The sequence below is a fragment of the Symphodus melops genome (genome assembly GCF_947650265.1).
Source record: "Symphodus melops genome assembly, chromosome: 3".
NCBI lineage: Eukaryota > Metazoa > Chordata > Actinopteri > Labriformes > Labridae > Symphodus > Symphodus melops.
Genome location: NC_136693.1, coordinates 6,988,635 through 7,006,967, shown reverse-complemented (window position 1 = coordinate 7,006,967; position 18,333 = coordinate 6,988,635). Strand labels below are relative to the sequence as shown.

Here is an 18,333-nt window from a genome sequence, read left to right as displayed (position 1 = left end):
CTCTCTCTCTCTATCCTCTCTCACACTTTACATTTGTGACTGCTTGTTTTTTTGTATGTAAAAGGGATTACTTTTTATGTATAGGCTCTAATGATAATGTAATTATTATAATCATGAATTCTATCAACAGTGTGGGTTGGCCTTTTAGTATCACATATGGTATCCTGCTAAAACACACTACATGTACAGACAGTTGACCGCAACAACACAAAATCAAACATAACCACAGACTAATATGAAGGAATCTCTTTCTGCCTCCAATTGGATCATTTTCCTTGTCTGAACTCGGTGCTGTTTCAGCTCATTTCACTTAAAACTTTCCCTCACACAATTGAGGACAATGTTTTGGGTCGTAAAAAGTTGTAATTGGTCCTTTTAACAGTGAGGATGCTTCTTTTAAGGATCTGCTCTTGGGGGGAAAGGGAAGGAACTTCGGGTTGACAGTATGAGTAATCTCTTAATGTCCTGGGATCAGAGTTTAATCGCTGGTGTACTCACCCTGGATGTGTTTTGGTCTCATTCCTTGTGCCCTGGTGTCACTCCTGATTGAGAAAACAGGACATTGCATGAGAAAACCTCTCATTAATGCGAAGGGAGAAGTGTGTAAAAAAAGCCTCTTGCACCCTAGATCCCCAATGTCATCCTTATTAAGCCATTGTCACCATGGGAACAATAAACACTCTTGAGTCTGATAGTGTAGTACAATAAACAAAGTAGTGTAAACGCATGAAGCCTGATGGTCTTCAAAATGTACAAACACATCTGACTTTAAAGCAACAGGTTGACCGTTTGGATAATGTGCTTATTTGTGTTCTTGCCTGTGGGGAGATTGACCTTCAGTTCTGTCTGTTAAAGGCAGGTTTGGTCATTTTCGAAGGATAGCATGATTTTGAAAGTAGCATTCCCTCAGTGCCCCATCTACACTCCGCCCATCCCACCTGTGCTCCCTCAGCATCCACGCCCCTCACTTGCATGCACTAGTGTCAATGCTCCAGAAGTGGACCTTAGCTCGCTTGTTGCTTATTCATGGGGTGGAGGGGGGCCATGACTATTTTTTACTTTTCACTTTTGCTAATGAAAAACTCTGAGTACAAATTCCGACATCAGGGATCTTTTCATCCAACTCTCATCTCTATTGCTCAGATGAAGCCTTCTGACAAGGCCATGCATTGTTAAAATACGACCACTCTTTTATAAATACTACTTTTTTTCCCTTGTACATTATATTGTCACACTTATTTGGGTTCAGCTTAAAAATGACTTGACATTTGTGATAAATGTAAAACATTACAAGATGTTCTTGTTTTTTTAACCACACCCTTTTGTCTAAACCCACAGATTTATTTAGGGTCCTTCCTCCGCAGGGCCCAGTATATAGTATTTTTGGTTTGAGCTTTTCATCCATGCTGGTCTTGCTGCCCTCTTATCTGCTCTCTACATGTGATAAATGCAAAGTCAGTGCTCTCCTTTCCCCTCTACCTCTTACACCACACACACACACACACACAAATCTGACCATCTTAGGGATGGAAAATGAACCCGTTTGAGTTTTCCCACCATGGGTTTGCCACCACCAGCCGTAAAAGACACTTAGCACAGACAAATCCATACACACACTCCATGAAAACTGAGTTGTTAAGAAATACATTTATAGTACACACTGCTTCACTAAATAAGTTCCTCATTAGCTTAAAGTTCATTAGCAATTCTTTTAGCTAGACTGTATACAGTATACTGTTTACAGTCTCTGCTTTAGGAATTAAGTAGCATACTATATAATTGATATTTTAGCTACATTCAGTGATTAAAAGTCTGACCTTATTAAATGTATCTACTTTCTAGCTTTCTGCTCTCTTAGCTAGGACTTTACTGTACTGTAGGTCTACTTCGCTTTAGCTTGAAATTTACTTAGCGTGTATTTTAGCAATGAATACACTTTTAAACTAATGGTCATTTTAGCTAGAAGTCGGCTACACTGTTACACTAATGTCACAAAAATGTATTTATTTATCTTTGAACATGGTCTTAAGTCAATCAGGATATTCAGTTTAAACTTTGGATCTAAAAACAGGCAGATTCTCGATGTATGTATCAAACTACAGCAGTAGCAACTACATGACAGCTGCATATGAGCTTGTAACCCTGATGCCGATATCATTATGCTAAAAAAGGAGGCTGCTGTGAAAATTTGATTGAGCTACCCTGAAGGAACTTTTCTCTATTGATGAATTTGGTGCCAGTCTTTTAACCAGATGTTATATATTTCAGGGAAAACTTTGACCTGCTGCTGGTGTTTGAAGAAAACAGTTATATGGAAGTTATAAAGGCTATGCATGAATAGAATTTTATTCAGTTGTTTTGCCAAAAAAATAGGCCTTTATTTGAAAAAAAGATATTGTTAATGTTTTTGGGCCAAATTGTCTGGCGAAAAATTAGATTCCAGTAATCCCAACACACATTTGGGAGGCGCTGTGTTGAAAGTAAGATCAACACTATTAACGGATAGCCCACAGAGAGAAAGAAAGCATGGAATATCTGTGGCTCTTAACAGAAGTGATGTGTCATTGTAGCAGCGTCATAAACATGTTTTCAGTTAAAAATGCTGTTTATAAGCAAATGTCACCACATTTTTGAGAGGTCAAGGGGATAAAACAATATCAAGTTTATTTTCTGAGCTGCTAAAGGAACAAAAACCTAAAGTCAAGCATGACAAGGCTTCACTGCATCATCCCTCCTGGTGTGTGCAACAGTCCAAGTTTGAGCTCAACCTCTGCTTAATATCCAACAGAGAAGTGTGAGCTGCTGGCCAAAACGTGAGGAAACAGCAGAGGAATGGAGAGTCAGTGGAGACCAACAGTGGAGGGGAAAGTCGCGTTTATGAAATGGGCCAACAGAAAAGTTTTGATTTAAGTCTCCCACATCTGTCTGCTGCCTGGTGCAAGAATCCCCCACCCCCTCATCATTGCTTTGTCACACATGCACTCGCATGCGCACAAACACACACACACACACACACTCCATTTCATTCCACCAACGAAGGACATGAAAACAAACACGTTTAAGTAAGTGTTTCGGCCAAGTGGCAGATAAGCATAGCTTCTTACCAGTCATGAACACGCTTGCGCTTGCGCTTGAGCTTGTGCTCTCTCTCTCTCTCTCTTTCTCTCTCAGGAGCTAATGGCACAACCTGACACTGACCTAGTTTCTGAATGGGCAACAATAAAGAGAGAGTGGAAAGACAATAATAATTTGGAAGAGGTAAAGAAACTCCAGGGCATGTTGTGCTTGAGGACACTCTGTGATGTGCACGTGTGTGTGTGTGTGTGTGTGTGTGTGCGTTTCCTATGAGCCTGTGAGAAGCCAATAGTCCACACACCCAATGGTCTTGAGACAAGCTTTCATGCTAACCTTGGGGGTCAAGGCATTAGAGGAAAGGGAGGCTCAAATCAAATAGAGAACTGATGGAAAATTAAATGACTGTTTGGGAAACACAAACAAAAACAAACGCACACTCATCTTAACAGTACCAATCAACTCCAGCCAACAGCAGCTTACTGTACACTGGTTTAACGGAGACTCTCTGCTCACAGCCTGCCCTTGCTGGTTCCTGACTTGTGGAAACAGGAAACAGAACCAGGCCTGTCTCTTTGTTTGTGTGCATTTGTTTGCGACCTCTCACATGACTCACGTGCGTGTCTCCTCCCCTGCACTGTCTCTGGAGGAACATGCGTGTAGATTTTGGCATGCCAGAAAGTGCTGCAACACGGCCCAGTCAGTGGCCAAGTCTTGTTTTGTTTCCTCCCAGATCTGAACTCTGTGTGACTCTGATAACATTGAAATGAGGAACGATTTCATGCTCTCGAACTTTGGGCACTTTTTATGACTTTAATTGTTCCAGTAAGGCGCTTTAGGGTCTGGGAATGCTTCGTCATATGTGTGTGTGTTTTTAAAAGTTTGTGTGTACGTGTGTGTGTTTTGTTGTTTTTTATTTTTTATTTTGTGTGTACGTGTGCATATGTGTGCATGTTTGAGACGTGTGTGTTCAATTGTGTGTGTGTTTTAAGCTAATGCCCTCAGGCTCATCAGCACATAAGTTTATTCTTTAAAGGAATTCAAAGAGTTCAGGCGTTTTAATTCTCTGGATCTGAACCAAATCCACAGGACTTGAAGATTATACTGAATGTTTATCATTTCCTGTTTCAGAGTCATGACATGTCACTGGCTGGGTTCAAGGAATGCACACACATGCGCTAACAAATCCACACACAGCACGTGGTTTGAATGGATTAATACAATGTGTCTACTGTAGTTTCAGCTGCAGACTTTTCATTTCTTAGATTCTCTAAAAAAAAAAAAAAAAAAAAAATCAACCCAATGACCAAATCGTGTCCTGAAAGTGCAACCACTGTGTCTCACCCTGAAGCCAGGTGCAGTCATTTCTGCATAAGTTGTAACTGGTGCTGAAGACCTTATCAGAGATGTGTTTCCTTTTTTTCTTACAATGATAAAATGACACATGAAATAGAAGCTTCTAGATTAGTTCTTTCTGATTACAGAAGAATCAGTGACTTTGGTGACTTTCTCAATTTTTAGTAACATCATGTTTCCAAATACAGAGAAAGTTTGCCACCATTTTATCAAAATAAATTTCACTTGTTGAGTTTACTTGATCTCTTTGAATATTAGCATAATATTGAACTTGCTTTTTTGGAGGACTGACAGGAACTGGAACGTTTTTCATGTTTTCTTTCCAATTAAAAAGCCGTAATTGTTCGTTATAATATTTTTGCTGATTTATTTTCTGTCTACCAGAAAGTAATTAATATTTGTAGATGGAAAATGGATTTGAAATTGTATTGCCCTTTATTAGTTTTCTCAAAACTCAAAGGGCGTTTTCACTTCCAACCACATTCACATACTGATGGCAGAGGCTATAACGTAAAGTGCCTAAACATCAAACAGCATATTCTAATAACTAACATGATAGCTGCTGGAGCAATTTGGTGTTCAGTGTCTTGCCCATAGACTGTTCAACATGTCACTGCAGCTGAGGTTCGAATCTCAAACCTTCCCGTTGAGTGACAACCAACTCCATCATACAAGTCTGAAAAAGTAAGAGTTTACTCATCCTTCTTTTTTAGATACGAACAAACAAAATAAAAGCAAATCTAATTCATGAGTATTAAAAAAGAAGTGCATAATGAAGTGAATTGAGGCCCTTTGGCACGATACAAATATTATAATGAAAGCTTGAATGTTTAAACAATGTGTCAATTCAAACATTGACGGTAATTTTTGACACTAATCTTGATGTATATTATAAAATAAGGGTGCCAAATTATATATAAAACTAGATCAAGAATGCATCACAGTTCACAAATTCTGTCTCTGGGCAAAAGGCTGTCGGGGTGATGTTGGTGACCCAATAACCCAGATTGTTGTGTTGTTTGAAAGTGTAACACCAAAACCATCTGCTTTGTGAAAAAAAAGTCTCATGAGGAAACAGTGATCTCTTTTCAAGGAGAACGGCTCATAAAATGACGGTAAATGTTCGCCCTGAATCTGCTAATGCAGTAACACCACCCAGGTTTCCAGCTGCTGCTTCAACATTATTTTCGGGGTCAGTGTTATAACAGTGACCTCACAGGTTTGACAACATGGGACCATCTGCAGGCCTCACAAGCCTCAAAGAACGGCATCACACACTCGGTCACTGCTGTTCCTAATGAGCTGTTTTTGGGCGAGGTCCGTGTGACTCAGAGGAAATCCAGAGGGACAGAAATGAAGCAGGGAATAACTCAGCGTGTTACTTGAATTCACAATTTTGATAGCCTCTTTATTACCAAATGATCATTTCGTTTCATTGTTTTTATAAAAAGAGTTTAAGTCTGCTTACTGACAGAACAGACAAGATGCAGATATCGCCATCTTGTTTAACCGGTGTATAAAAAGTGCAGGAAAGAGCAAAGATAGGTCAATTTCCTGTTCTTTGCAACAACCCAGATAAGTCCTCTTTTTGACACCCCAACAGCAAGGGATTGTGGGAAGTTAGACAGCTTGTCAGATCTATGATTACATTAGACAGAATTATCTCAACAGTAAGACTGTAAGAGTTGTTTTTCTTTAGATACTCTATCAGTGTTTTATCTTTTTGTGTATCAGTCCCTAGCAGGGCTGCTTTTTTCCCCAATGAGCTGCCAGTAGATCCCCAATCCAAGCCTAACAAGCTGAGCTGAGGGTGATTAATGTGGGCGAGACCCTCTGAGCCTCTCAGAGGACGATGAGGAGCCACGGCCCCAAAAACAGTCGACTGCATACTTTCAGAGCACAGTCATCTTTTACTTATCCAAACTCTACAAGTGACAGGCTGCTGACAGACAATTGTTGAATAAAATGAATATTGGCCATTTATTATGGATTGTTTTCTTTGCTTTGTTGGGTACAAAATGTGTTTCAGGAAATCTGGAATGACTGAAAAAGCCATTTACAGCAAGAAAGTTACAATCAGTTGTTTCAGCGTACATGTTAGCGGCATGTTTCATCGTAAACATGTTAGTGATGGTATTATCGAGAAATGCAATGATCAAAAAAAGTTATAAACGCTTTAAAAATGTAGATACAGAGTCTCAAAATTGCAGAGAATCTGGTTTGATACAAGCTGAAGGGGAATGAGTTCTTGTAAAGACTGATAGCGCCATCTTGTGGGTAAAAGGGAAGCTAGGGACATTAAAATGAATTTCTTGATTTGTGTCATAATTATTTACAGGACAGAAAATGTTTAAATATGTTTTGAAGACTAGTAGAGATGACCTTGTCAAACAGGGATAATCAGCCAATCAGATTGTACTTTTAAGGTGCATGTTGACGAGGCAATGTGAAGTATAAACTGGAATAAAAAGAGACAGGACATTATAGAGCTTGATGCAACTTTTCTCAGAATCAAATGAAATAATTTAACTTTAAGCCAAAGCAATTACATTTTAATCGATTTAGTCGATTGTTCCACTTCAATAAAACCTTGTTTTATGTGGTAAATTAAATTGTTTAAATGTGTCTTTATGGGGGAAAGAGGAAAACAAAGTGTGTTTGTGGTTTCAGGCTCAAAAAGAAAGAAGTGAAAAGTAAAGTCCAGAACCCATTTTGTGAAGGAACTGAAGGTGTGTGAATACATTTATAGGGGGGAAAAAAAACATCAAACAGAAGTTTATCTGAGACTAAACTGTAAATCTCTTAGTGTAGATACTGCTCACACACAGTGATAAATGATTAAAATCCATATTCAGAATGTAACAAACCAAAGGGAAGAAAAGAAATGTCGTAAACATGTTAACGCAAAGGAAATGGGGCCACAAAACAATAACAAATCAAAAACAAAGGAACACAAGAGAAATTAAGCATGTGAAAAAGATTATTCTGTCGTAATTCTGCCAACATTCTGGCCAATTTCCTCTTGACACCAGTGATTGTGCTTAATCTTTGAGTAAACACCAACATGTTCAGCCTGAGGCAGTGAGACAGGATGTTCAGCAGGCCAGCAGCTGTTCACAACACGAGGCGATGAACAGTTTGCATAAGTCTTAAGGAGCATGTCAGTCAGGACAAAGGACTGAACATTGAAAGTGTATGTGTTTCAACAACCAGACAATCATTTATTCTGGACAGTGATGTGTGACGCAGGGCCTGGATGATTCTTCAAGTACAAAAGTTTCATTTCTTCAGAATATTGTCGTCTCAGCTACAAAACAATAACTGGAATAGCTACAGATGCAGAAAGCTGATGTGTGTATGTGACAGTCTGTGAACCTGTGTGTGTTAGTGTCTTTGTAGCACCGGCTGCCTCAGACACAACTCGCTGCTTCCAGAGATGATGGGCGTCTGGTTCTCCATGTGAAAACGCACCAAGTGACCAACACTCAGAAACACCTGATCACGAGTCCGCACCTGGTTAACCAAAAACAGACAAAAAGATTCAAATATGAATGTCTTTTGGATATGTCCTTCTTTATGTACACTTGTGTCTAAAATCCAGCCAAGGGTACCGTAAAGGGTGGAAGGTTAGAACGATTCTAAGGGCCCAGGCTGATGAAGGGCCCAGAAGCCAACAAGAAGCCAAAATACCTGTCACGAAGATTAAAGCCTCTAAACATGATGTATCTACTGTGTTCTCCACATGATGATCACTTCACAAAACAAAAAGTAATCCCTGCGCTTCCAAAATTAGAAAATCAAGTTGCAATATCAGTTTACAACTCTGTGTTCTGTGAAATGACAGTGCTGCTGCTACGATGCTGTCATTCAAACTTGACATTTTTAATATGAATTAAATGCCCTAGAGAAAAAAAAAAAAATAATAATAATAATAATAATAAATACAATTGAATTAAAGGATGTGTCTATTATTTATCCATTGGCTATAATTAGTTTAAAAAAATAGATATTTTAATATCTTATATTAAGAAAACTAAATAGGCCGATAAAACCAATACACTGTATTCTCTCTTTTATGTGAACAAGTACACATTTCTGTAGTTTTTTTGTTTTGTTTTTGTAGGCTTTATACTCACCTTTATGCATTACTTTATGTGCCAAGTACATATCTTTTAAAGTATACGGGGCATGTTTATTGGGTTCAATTTTATCTGTAAAAAATGTAGGGGGCCCAGATATTTTTGTTTCCACAGCGCCCAGAATTTCTGGTGGCACCCCTGCCAACAGCACCTGTCCATGTGGATCAACCAGCAGCAGGTGTCGCACAGTTGCTCCCTCCATCCCACTGAGGACGTACTGACCAGAGGCAGAGCTGCTCTCTCTGACCAGAAAGTCCCCACTACAGGTGAGAAGTGACTCCGCCACCTCTCTGCCTAACCTGGGGGGAAGGAGACAGACTTAGTCAAGGAAGAAGGCTTCCTATATGAGCAAGAAGACATATTGGGAGAAATGTTGATCCTCTGATGGTTTCGGTAAAGGAACTACTAACCTGCCATGGAACCAACCTTCCTCCTGGATTAGGTTTTGGATGGACTTCTCAGGTAGAGGTGAACATGATTCAGCATTTGTCCCAGATTCCAGAGAGTCTAAAGACAAAAAAGGAAAGGACTTTACAAGGGTGAGTTGCTGAAACCTAAATTATACTTAAACCATTATTATTTTTGCATATATTACTTTTTTTTTGTAACACATTTTAAATCTTGTGTTTTTTTGCTAGCTTTTACCTTGGTGGCTGAAGAATAAGGGTTTAAAATAAGCGAACGTATACACATAAGTTCAATGAATGTGAAGGGACTACAGCCCAAGCACAGAGTGCCATAGTATGCAAGTGAAAGGTCACACTGGACCACACTGGAGTGTAGTGAATATTTTTACCTGTAGATGGAGCCGGAGTTTCCTCTGTGATGGAGCAGTTCTCGTACATTGAAACAGGCTGAGACGAACAAACCTGCAATAGCACAAGATGAGTCATACACACACAGCTGAGATCTGTGTGTGTGTGTGTGTGAGAGAGAGAGAGTGTTTGTATCAAGGGGCAGTGGTGGCCTAAAGGTCTAAAATGTACTCATGACAGGAAGGTCAGTGACTTAATTCGCAGACCAGCACAGTAATTCTTGGAAGTGAAGCAGAACAGCTGGAGCCTTTCTCATTACACTGACATGTCCTTCAGACGGACGTCTATAGTTCAACTGTTTCAGATGGACTTGTTTTGCTCAGGGCAGCTTAAAGTGAAATGATGTTAACACAGCCACTCTTGTGATATATGAAACTACCGTCACAATGAACACCTCATATACTGAGGAGTATAGAAACAATGTGCTATGACACAACACACTGACTATTCTCTATATGCACACATTCAAGAAAACAAAAGACATTGGTGAAATGGTATGAACTCATACTGACGTAAGATGGACAATGTTCTTCTTTTCACAATCAACCCCTACCGCTTGTACATCAGCATTCTGTTTCATCTCCTCCCCTGTGATCCACAAGTTGTCTTCTCCAACAGGTGGTGGCGTGTGTCCTGGGGTCATGTTGTAGTAGTCACGGTGCTCGCTGACTTCAGCTTCCTGCTGCTTTGCCTTTTGGTCTGTTATTGTCTCCTCTAGGCTCCATATGTGACAGAGTCTCCCTGCTGACCTGCACGCACAGAATGACACAATTCTCTTCTCCTTCATAACCATACAAGTCACATATACACATGCACACGCACAGATAGAGACTCAAGCTAGGTATATACTGTAGAACTGCAGAAACAAAATTATCTTTCTGATAGTGTTGAAATAAATCAAGTACCGGTAACCCTTTAGAATAGATGATGCATAATGATATTAATTGGTTGTGTTTAAAAAAAGGACAAAGCCAAGGGCTTCATATCCATTTCTATGTTATGATACACACGTCTATCTATCTTCTTGTAGATTTCCGTGTTCAACAATTTACAAGAGAGAAAACCAAGACAGTGAAAATAAGTATTGGCCAATCTAAAATGAGACATACTGTGGCAGAAGTGCACCATTGATTAAATCTGTGAAACATACATTCACTTAAAACAGAATCCTTGACCAATAATGTTGTCAGACAAAAAGGACAACCTGGGATTGCTTGAGAGGAGCGATGGAGGTTGGCTCAGAAGTTTACGGAATCGTTCCTCAAAGGCCTGGCCGATGCTGCTGATAACCTCATTGGCCCGACCTCTGGGACACTCCAGGATGTGACATGCTGACAGAGAGAGAGGAAGGGAGAAGAGAGGGTATTTTAACATGGTAACTTTGGATAAAGGTTGTGTGTTTACACGTACACATATAAATTATAAAGTAAACCCTTCCTTATTGAATTAAGGTGATGTTTAGATTAGCCAACATATGTTACCTGTCACACCATTTTAAAGTTGATGAAACTCACAGGTGTTTGTTCCATACCTCTGTGATTGTAGAGGTCCTTCGCAACGTAAGCGATATAATCTGCCATGTCCTGCAGAGAGATGGAAAAACAATCGTAATCAAACTCGACTTTAAACGTTGTGCTGTGACCATACAGTAGCTGGTAATTATCAGATGATCAATATGCATAGAAATACCTGTTTCAATACCTATTCTTGCATAAAACATACAAAACATATATGATAAATGCAGATATGCAAAAAAATACCAGGATGTCCTGCAACATCCAGTCGAATTAGCAAACATGTTTTGACCTACAGAGGTCTGCGTAGCAAAGATACAGTCTGTCAAGCTGACTGATCCACCATGTGCATTTTGTTTCTTCAAGGCTATTTTTTGCCACCTTTTTCAGATTTGAAACTCCTGGATATTATGGTTGTTTAATCAGGAGGGTTAATGTTCAAGAGCATACTCTGTGACTCAATGGAGCAGGCTCAAACCCATCACAGTTTGTTTGAGGAGCAACACGACCATGAGGTGACCATACGGACTGATGACTGCCTAGAAGAGACTCTTTCATGACATGTATCACAATCCAAAGAGCACCTCTCAAACTAAACATTTCCAGGAAGTGTTCCTTTCTCTTTCTTTATTTTAAGTCAGGACTTATAAAGGTTAGACTGCACTTTAATGTGAAATGTATATGCAGTGTGAACAGGAACACTTATTATAGAATCATATAGGTATTTAATAATGATAATAAAAATAACTTTTAATACTGGTATCCATTTAAAGTGTGAACAGTCATCACTTTGTATTCTCTGTTGAATTAATTCACTCCATAACCGTATTTCTCTGATACTCGAGCAGAGTCAGCTACATGTATTTCACTATAAAGCCTCTGTGGCAGATTGATTTTAAATCCCCTCGCTATCTTCCAGGAGTCCAAGCAAACTGAGGCTTTGAGGTTTAGAGCGCAGAAGATTATTTTAGCTAATTAATTAAACAGTGGGCTGTAATCCCATCCATTGTTTTGCCCGTGTGTTCAAAAAAGCTGCTCTCTCGCTCTCATTTTCAGCTAGTGCATCCTTCTCACAGGAACAAAATGGCGGCGATATATCATACCTGTTGGTTTGCTCAGAGTTCAGTGACACTGAGTATGACATCAATAATGTTGTCTTTTGTCTGTCAAGGAGGTTATTAAACAGGATTTGACCTTGACAGAAGCTAAAAACATAAACGTTTTCCTGCTGGCTGTTTGGACATTAATGAATAATTAATATTGATTTTTTTTTTTGTCTCCCATTGATAAGGGCTTGTTTTTATAATGACTTTCAGGAAATTTCACTCAGCTTGAATAACAAAGATTCTGTCATATGGAAATAATGTGTGAATAGAGGGATGGGGTGGGGGGTACATTAAACTGATGAGTTTTACCTGATGGGGCAAGCTGTAAAGATGATGAAAGCTTTCATGGCCAATAAAATCACAGGGAAATATTTAATCATTTTCTGCTTATTGGAATTCATAATTCTAAGAAAAAGACCTAAAAGCAAATCATAGATTTAACCTGAATCTGCTCTTTCATCAAGTAATGACATTTTATCAAGTGCTTTTCTGCTATAACAAAAAAAAAAAAACGTTTTTAGTTTTAGGGCGCCGTATAGCCTCAACTCTTCTGAAACTCTAGCAGTTATGATGCACAACCCATGTAAAGAGGTAATAGTTCTTGTCCCAGCATCTGTGGGTTCAAGTCCAACCATGACTCTTTGCTGCACGTCAACCCCCGCTTTCTCCTCCAAAACATGTCCTGTCTTTCCTCAGCTGTTCTTTGCAATAAAGGCAAATATAACTTTAAAAAAAAAAGTAATTTATTTGTGTGAAATCCAAAAAATCAATTTTAAGTTGCGATGAACATGAAAAACTTACAACTTTCTTTCTTTTTATTATTAAAGAAGAGATAAGAGATGAGCAATGAGTGGACAAGGGAGAGAATGGCTTGACCCACTGTAACAATATAGACTTGTTTATATATATCATGACGTATGATCATTTCAATATATGCCTTAAATAGTGTGTACCCACTTCTACTTTTGCACCTCTTTTTAAAAATCTCCTCTTGATACACCTTCGATGAGGTTTTTGAATATAAACAATAATTTCAGTTTACCGAGAAGGGGTAAAAGCTTGGAATAATTCATTTAACTTTCACAAAAGTTCAATGTTTCCCTCTGAATGACCTTACGACAACGGTGAAAAGTAAAGCAGGCTCAAGAGTCATAGAAGGAAATAATTCAATCCTCCACAAATGGCATCAAACCAAGCGGTAATCAAACTAAATTGAATTACGAACTCTGTAAGAGAGAGTGTGTGTGTGTGTGTGCGTGTGTGTTTTTGTCTAAATGATGTCCTGTTTGTGTCCCTTCCTGTGAACATGTTTGTACATGTGAACGTACCGGGTCTCCTCCTGAGGCAAATGAGATGGCCTGCATGGGGTGATGGGCAATCTTCTGTGTAAGGAAGAGCAGACACAAATTATTAGACGGAGGGAAAGAGTTTATTGTCCATTCTTCAGTGATTCAAATATGAAACACACTGGATTTTGCTAAACAAGTTGAAGCTCTTACATGTAAGGAGGAGGCTGCAATCATAGTCACACTGTCAGTAGAGACAGCAAGGACGATCCTGCTGCCTGAAAACTGAAGGTCGATTTGACCCAGAACAGCAGTCAGTCCCTTACAGACGGGCTGATGAGGACAAAAACCACAGTTAGTATACTCTTGGCTTGATTACATTGCAATTTGTGCTTTCATGTGTATGTTACCCTTTTGGTTTTTAACGCTGTCTTGGCGGATGTCCTCTCACACAGTCTGCTGATTGCCTCTCTTCAAATGCACATACAAATACACAGATGGAAAACAGGTTCACAGACACATACTAAACAGCTGTGTACATATATGATCTGTCTTCCCTTACTCGCATTTGACCAGCATGAAGGAAGATGAAACTTTTTCCCAGGAAGAACGTTTACACAAGCACAGTAATAAAGTACAATGTGTGTGTGTTTTACTTTGATAATTTATAATATATGCTGCTTTAAAAAAATCTTTTTTTTTTCTATGTGCTGATACTTTGACCATGATAGTTATTAAAAAAGAAATAAAACTTGTAACGTTGGTCTGCCTTTGCTCGTGCTTGTGTAAGCTTTTAATACAAGAAAAAAAAGAGATTTATTCGAGAGAAAACTTTAATAGCCCCAAAATTATATACTTAATATACACAACATATACACTAAAAATGCCAAACTGATATATGATCAACTACAAATGATGCATTTCCTCAGACTAGGGCTGTAACTCTTCAGAGAGCTGACTCTCGAGCCAGAGGTCAAAGCTTACAAAAACCCACATGCATGCAACTGCCACATCCCTCTATCTAGGAAACAAGACTTATTTCTTGGAGTTGCCTTTCTTCTTCCTGAAAAATAACCCCCCTGTCTCTTTATAAGACTATGAGAGCTCATTAGGAGGAAATTCATCTAATTAGATTTTCTGCCCCATCCTTCAGTTACGTTCTTGTGAACAGAGGTTGCTGTGTCCATCAGCTTTATGGCATCCTGCACAAGGATGTCTATATCAAATGATGAGGACAAAGCCCCGGTTTATGTAACATTATACATTTAATTGGATTTCCCTCTTTGAAAACATTTTTTAAATAAGCTACACGTGTCTCAACAAGAAAAAAAATATACCTTGTGTGAATTCAGCCTATCAAGGCGTAGCTGTTTCCTCCAAAGCACATGCAAAGCATCAGTTTACTCATATGGAGTTTTAACCTCAGACTTTGTCAGCTGTTTGATGTTTATTTTGTGTGTAACTGTGATTGTCACAGAGGGTAAACATCCTACCGTGTGACTTGCCTTCTGGTATCAAAGTCGAGTGTTCTCATCGACTGGGTCACCTCCACACTACCCATGTACTGTGACACACAAGAAAACATCAGTCACAGGATGAGTTCAAATGCATTTATCCACCTTAGAAAAATCAGTAATGGTAATCTAAGGTTGTTAAAATTAATTGACCAACCAACACAGCCACCCTTGGAGGCATGAGGCTCCAAACATACCAAAAAAGATCCCAATTATTCATTTTCTCCACTTTGAGAATAAATAATAAAAAGGTTTGACCATCATCACATTAACATGTCTTTCCCTCCTTTAACTCATATCTATAACCTGTCCCAGATGGAAATCCTAGTAAACTCCCAATCTGGAGGGCTAAAATGAAGCAATATCAGAGAAGATCACTGTTATCACTGTTGTGATTCAGTCATAGACAAGAGCTGCAGATGAATGGATAAAGACAAACAAATATCTGCTGTCACGATAACTGAAAGTATTCTAAACACCTGGCTGAGGCGGAGGGTGAAACATATTGTGGAAAGGCCTCAGTGATGTTTTACTCTTTATCACCACTCGTGCAATGTCTCTCGTCCAATCAGAACACTCGGTTAAAACTGACAGCTGTTGAACTAGAGTTTCTAAAGTCATTCATTTAAACTTTATTTAATTTTTAATAATTAACTTTAATCTTAAATCCATATCAGCCTGATGATATCTACCAAGTGATGTATCGGTCAGGCTTCACTTATTACTTACTTTATCCTTAGAGCACAGGTGTAATAAAATCACTTACAGTTATAGAGATGGACCAAAACTATTGCATTTCATGTCCACAGATTTATCTCACATGAATCTGCCACACTTTAAACGAGTTTTGACATTTATTAATGATACAGATTTAAAGAGGATGAGAGGCAGTAAATGCACCATGCAACATTTAGGCCATGTGCTCTGACACACTTCGGACAGTCCCATTTCTATTGGCGGTCAGAGCAGAGTCTATAAGCTGGAGGCAGGATGAGTAAGTCCATTGACCAGACTTTAATCAATATATTTGTGTGTATGTATGTGTGGTTGGGGTGAGTGGGTGGGAGTGTGATGTATATATGTGTGCGCGTGTGTGTGTTTGTTCAAAGAGGACAATCAGACAGTCCATTTTCATTTCCATCAACTGTCAGATCACAGGCCTCGCTCCTAATCGCTCATGCGAACACACCTCCGGTTCAGAGACAACATGGGCTCTGCCTATACCGGATACAGGGACACACATGCACACGCAGATATACACACAGGGAGAAGCAGAGCAGATCCAGACAGGAGCAGAGAGCCAGGATGAGTCACTACTGCCTACACAGGAAGCTCTAACTGAGAGGGAGGGAGTGAATGTGCAAAAGTGAGTGCGATTGTGTGGATAGAGCGCAGGGAGTGTGTCTGTGTGTGTCCGATGTGTGTTCTATGTTCAAATGTGTTTGTGTTGGCCCTGGTTGGAATATAGCTATGTACCTAACCGTTCTGATGGGACCCTAGATATAAGTTGAGCCCAACTCTTAGGTAATTAAATTACATTTTAATCAAATTTGAATGTTGGTCATGACATACAAACATTTTTAAGGCAAATTGACAAAGTTAATATGACAAAGGTAAGTGAGCCCATGAACCAAGTACACGCTCCTTTTTTTGCACTTTGGCTACACAACCTTTCAGATTTCTGTTTGTGAAAAGCAGAGACTTTGAATGTTATGTATCGTGTTTTTAAGGGTTAGAGTTATCAATACCTTGATGTGATGGTGAATCCTTCTGTTTGCCGGCTGCACTACAGTACAGTCATCTACTGCAGAGAAAGTCTTCGAACAGCACAGCCCGTCTCTGTGAGGACAGCTGGGGGTCCAGGGGAGGCTGGTCATGCGGTGCAGGGTTACAGGTCTTTTTGTGAAGTGCAGAGCTGACTGACTTAGGGTTTGGCTGGTAGACAGAGGCACACTTTGGCTACAAAACCTCTGATCAGACCCGGAGCAAGACTCTGTCCTGGACGAGGGTCTCTCCGAGTGTCCGGTAATGTTTGTGTCCTCGGCTGTGTGTGTCTGTCCCCTCAGGCCACTAAGGGAAATGGGACTATGCAATCGGATGTTGGCCACACGGGGGATGAAGTCCCTCAGGGTGGACTGCCCGTGGTTTGTGGGCACCCCGGCATTCATCCGTGCAAAATCAGAGTCCAAGCAGAGGTCCCCCTTCAGAGGAAGCATTCTTTGAGGTCTATCCTCCAGCGATGTGAGGGAATCATTGCGCAAACGGCTGTATTTGGTGCGCTTCAGCATGCCTAAAAGAGATGGTGATGGACTCACATATGCAGCACTTTGATATTCATTATACTGATTATGCCTGCAACGACTTGAAAGGAGGATAAGCTACCTGGTAAGAGTCCTGTTTGTGATTTGAGACTGGGTAAGGTTTCCTCTCTCATAATCAGGGAACTAGACAAAAGTGAGCGCTAGGAAAGGGTATTTAAAAAAAAAAAAAAAAAAAAAAAAAAAAAAAAAAGGAAAACCTTCCATAAATCAGACTTGCACAACAGTGATCACACAGACAAATTGATAAAGGAGATAATAACAATATATCTCTATATTCTCTTAGTGCCTTGCTTTTATGTTCTGGCATTATCAGATAGTATTCCTGCTGCACATCACAGTAAATCAAACTCACCGGTATGGGACTGGCGATGTCCTGTGAAGTCTAAAGTCCGGTCTGCTCCAGTCACTCTGAGAGCGGTCCCATCTCACTCATCAGACACTCTGTCAGTTTCCAGGTTTCCTCTGCTGTTCTACTTCCACATTCACTATACTCCTGTTTTCTTTCTCAGGCACAACAGAAAATTAGAGCTTTTATGAATGAACACTTTTTTTCTTTTTTTTTTTTTAATGAATGAGAGGCTCTCCTACACTTTCTCAGTGTGTCTATGACGATGCATGCAGATGAATATGTGAATGAAGCAGAGAGATTGACAGACAGCCCCTGTGGCTCTGCCCCCTCCCTCACCCATAAACTACCATCCAATCACAGGCGGGTAGGGTGACTCATGCTGTATACACACACACACACACACTCACACACACAGTGAGCCAGTACAGTACATGAGTGCTCTGTTCCTCTCCTCTAACATCACTTACACTTCAGAGATGCTGCTAATGTGATATTAATACATAATTATCTGTTTTCCCACTTTTCAATTTAGGTTATAAATGGAAGGTTTCACATCTATAATATAAGCAAATTGAACACTTTAAATTACATCCCATAGTGTATGTATACTCACATGAGCTGCAGGAACACCGGGAAAAGATAAACGAGAACATTTGCATTTCTGTTTGATCTCAATCAGAACAATACGCCTGACGCAAACCAAAGACTATTTTGCATGTTGTTCTTATTCCATTTAAAAAGATAACCATCTCAGGTGCTCTCATACGTAGCACATTACATTGTTTATGAGAGTAAGAGTTCAGAAATATTTTTCTAGAAAAAAAAAAGATCTCAATTGAAAATTACTTTCTTCCTTTCTTT

General features: G+C 39.5%; 1 protein-coding gene across 1 annotated transcript; it reads right to left on the bottom strand.

The window, feature by feature from the left end:
- Window positions 1-4,837: 4,837 nt before the first annotated feature.
- On the bottom strand, window positions 4,838-18,219 carry LOC306821551 (SHC-transforming protein 1-like). Its single transcript, XM_079340063.1, has 14 exons — window positions 17,476-18,219; window positions 17,185-17,263; window positions 16,551-17,092; window positions 14,782-14,852; window positions 13,699-13,759; window positions 13,502-13,621; window positions 13,331-13,384; window positions 10,914-10,965; window positions 10,587-10,713; window positions 9,936-10,131; window positions 9,364-9,436; window positions 8,978-9,074; window positions 8,719-8,866; window positions 4,838-7,941 (listed from the first exon to the last, which is right to left on the bottom strand). Exons 2-14 carry the CDS (start codon window positions 17,234-17,236, stop codon window positions 7,813-7,815), a joined length of 1,722 nt encoding a protein of 573 aa, XP_079196189.1. The 5' UTR covers window positions 17,237-17,263; window positions 17,476-18,219; the 3' UTR covers window positions 4,838-7,812.
- Window positions 18,220-18,333: the final 114 nt, after the last annotated feature.

Coding starts and splice junctions, on each gene's coding strand:
- LOC306821551 (XM_079340063.1), bottom strand. CDS start 17,236: ATGAGAGAGGAAACCTTACCCAGTCTCAAATCACAAACAGGACTCTTA. Junction 17,093..17,184: donor ACAAACAGGACTCTTACCAG/GTAGCTTATCCT, acceptor CATCTCTTTTAG/GCATGCTGAAGCGCACCAAA. Junction 8,867..8,977: donor GAAGGTTGGTTCCATGGCAG/GTTAGTAGTTCC, acceptor CCTTCCCCCCAG/GTTAGGCAGAGAGGTGGCGG.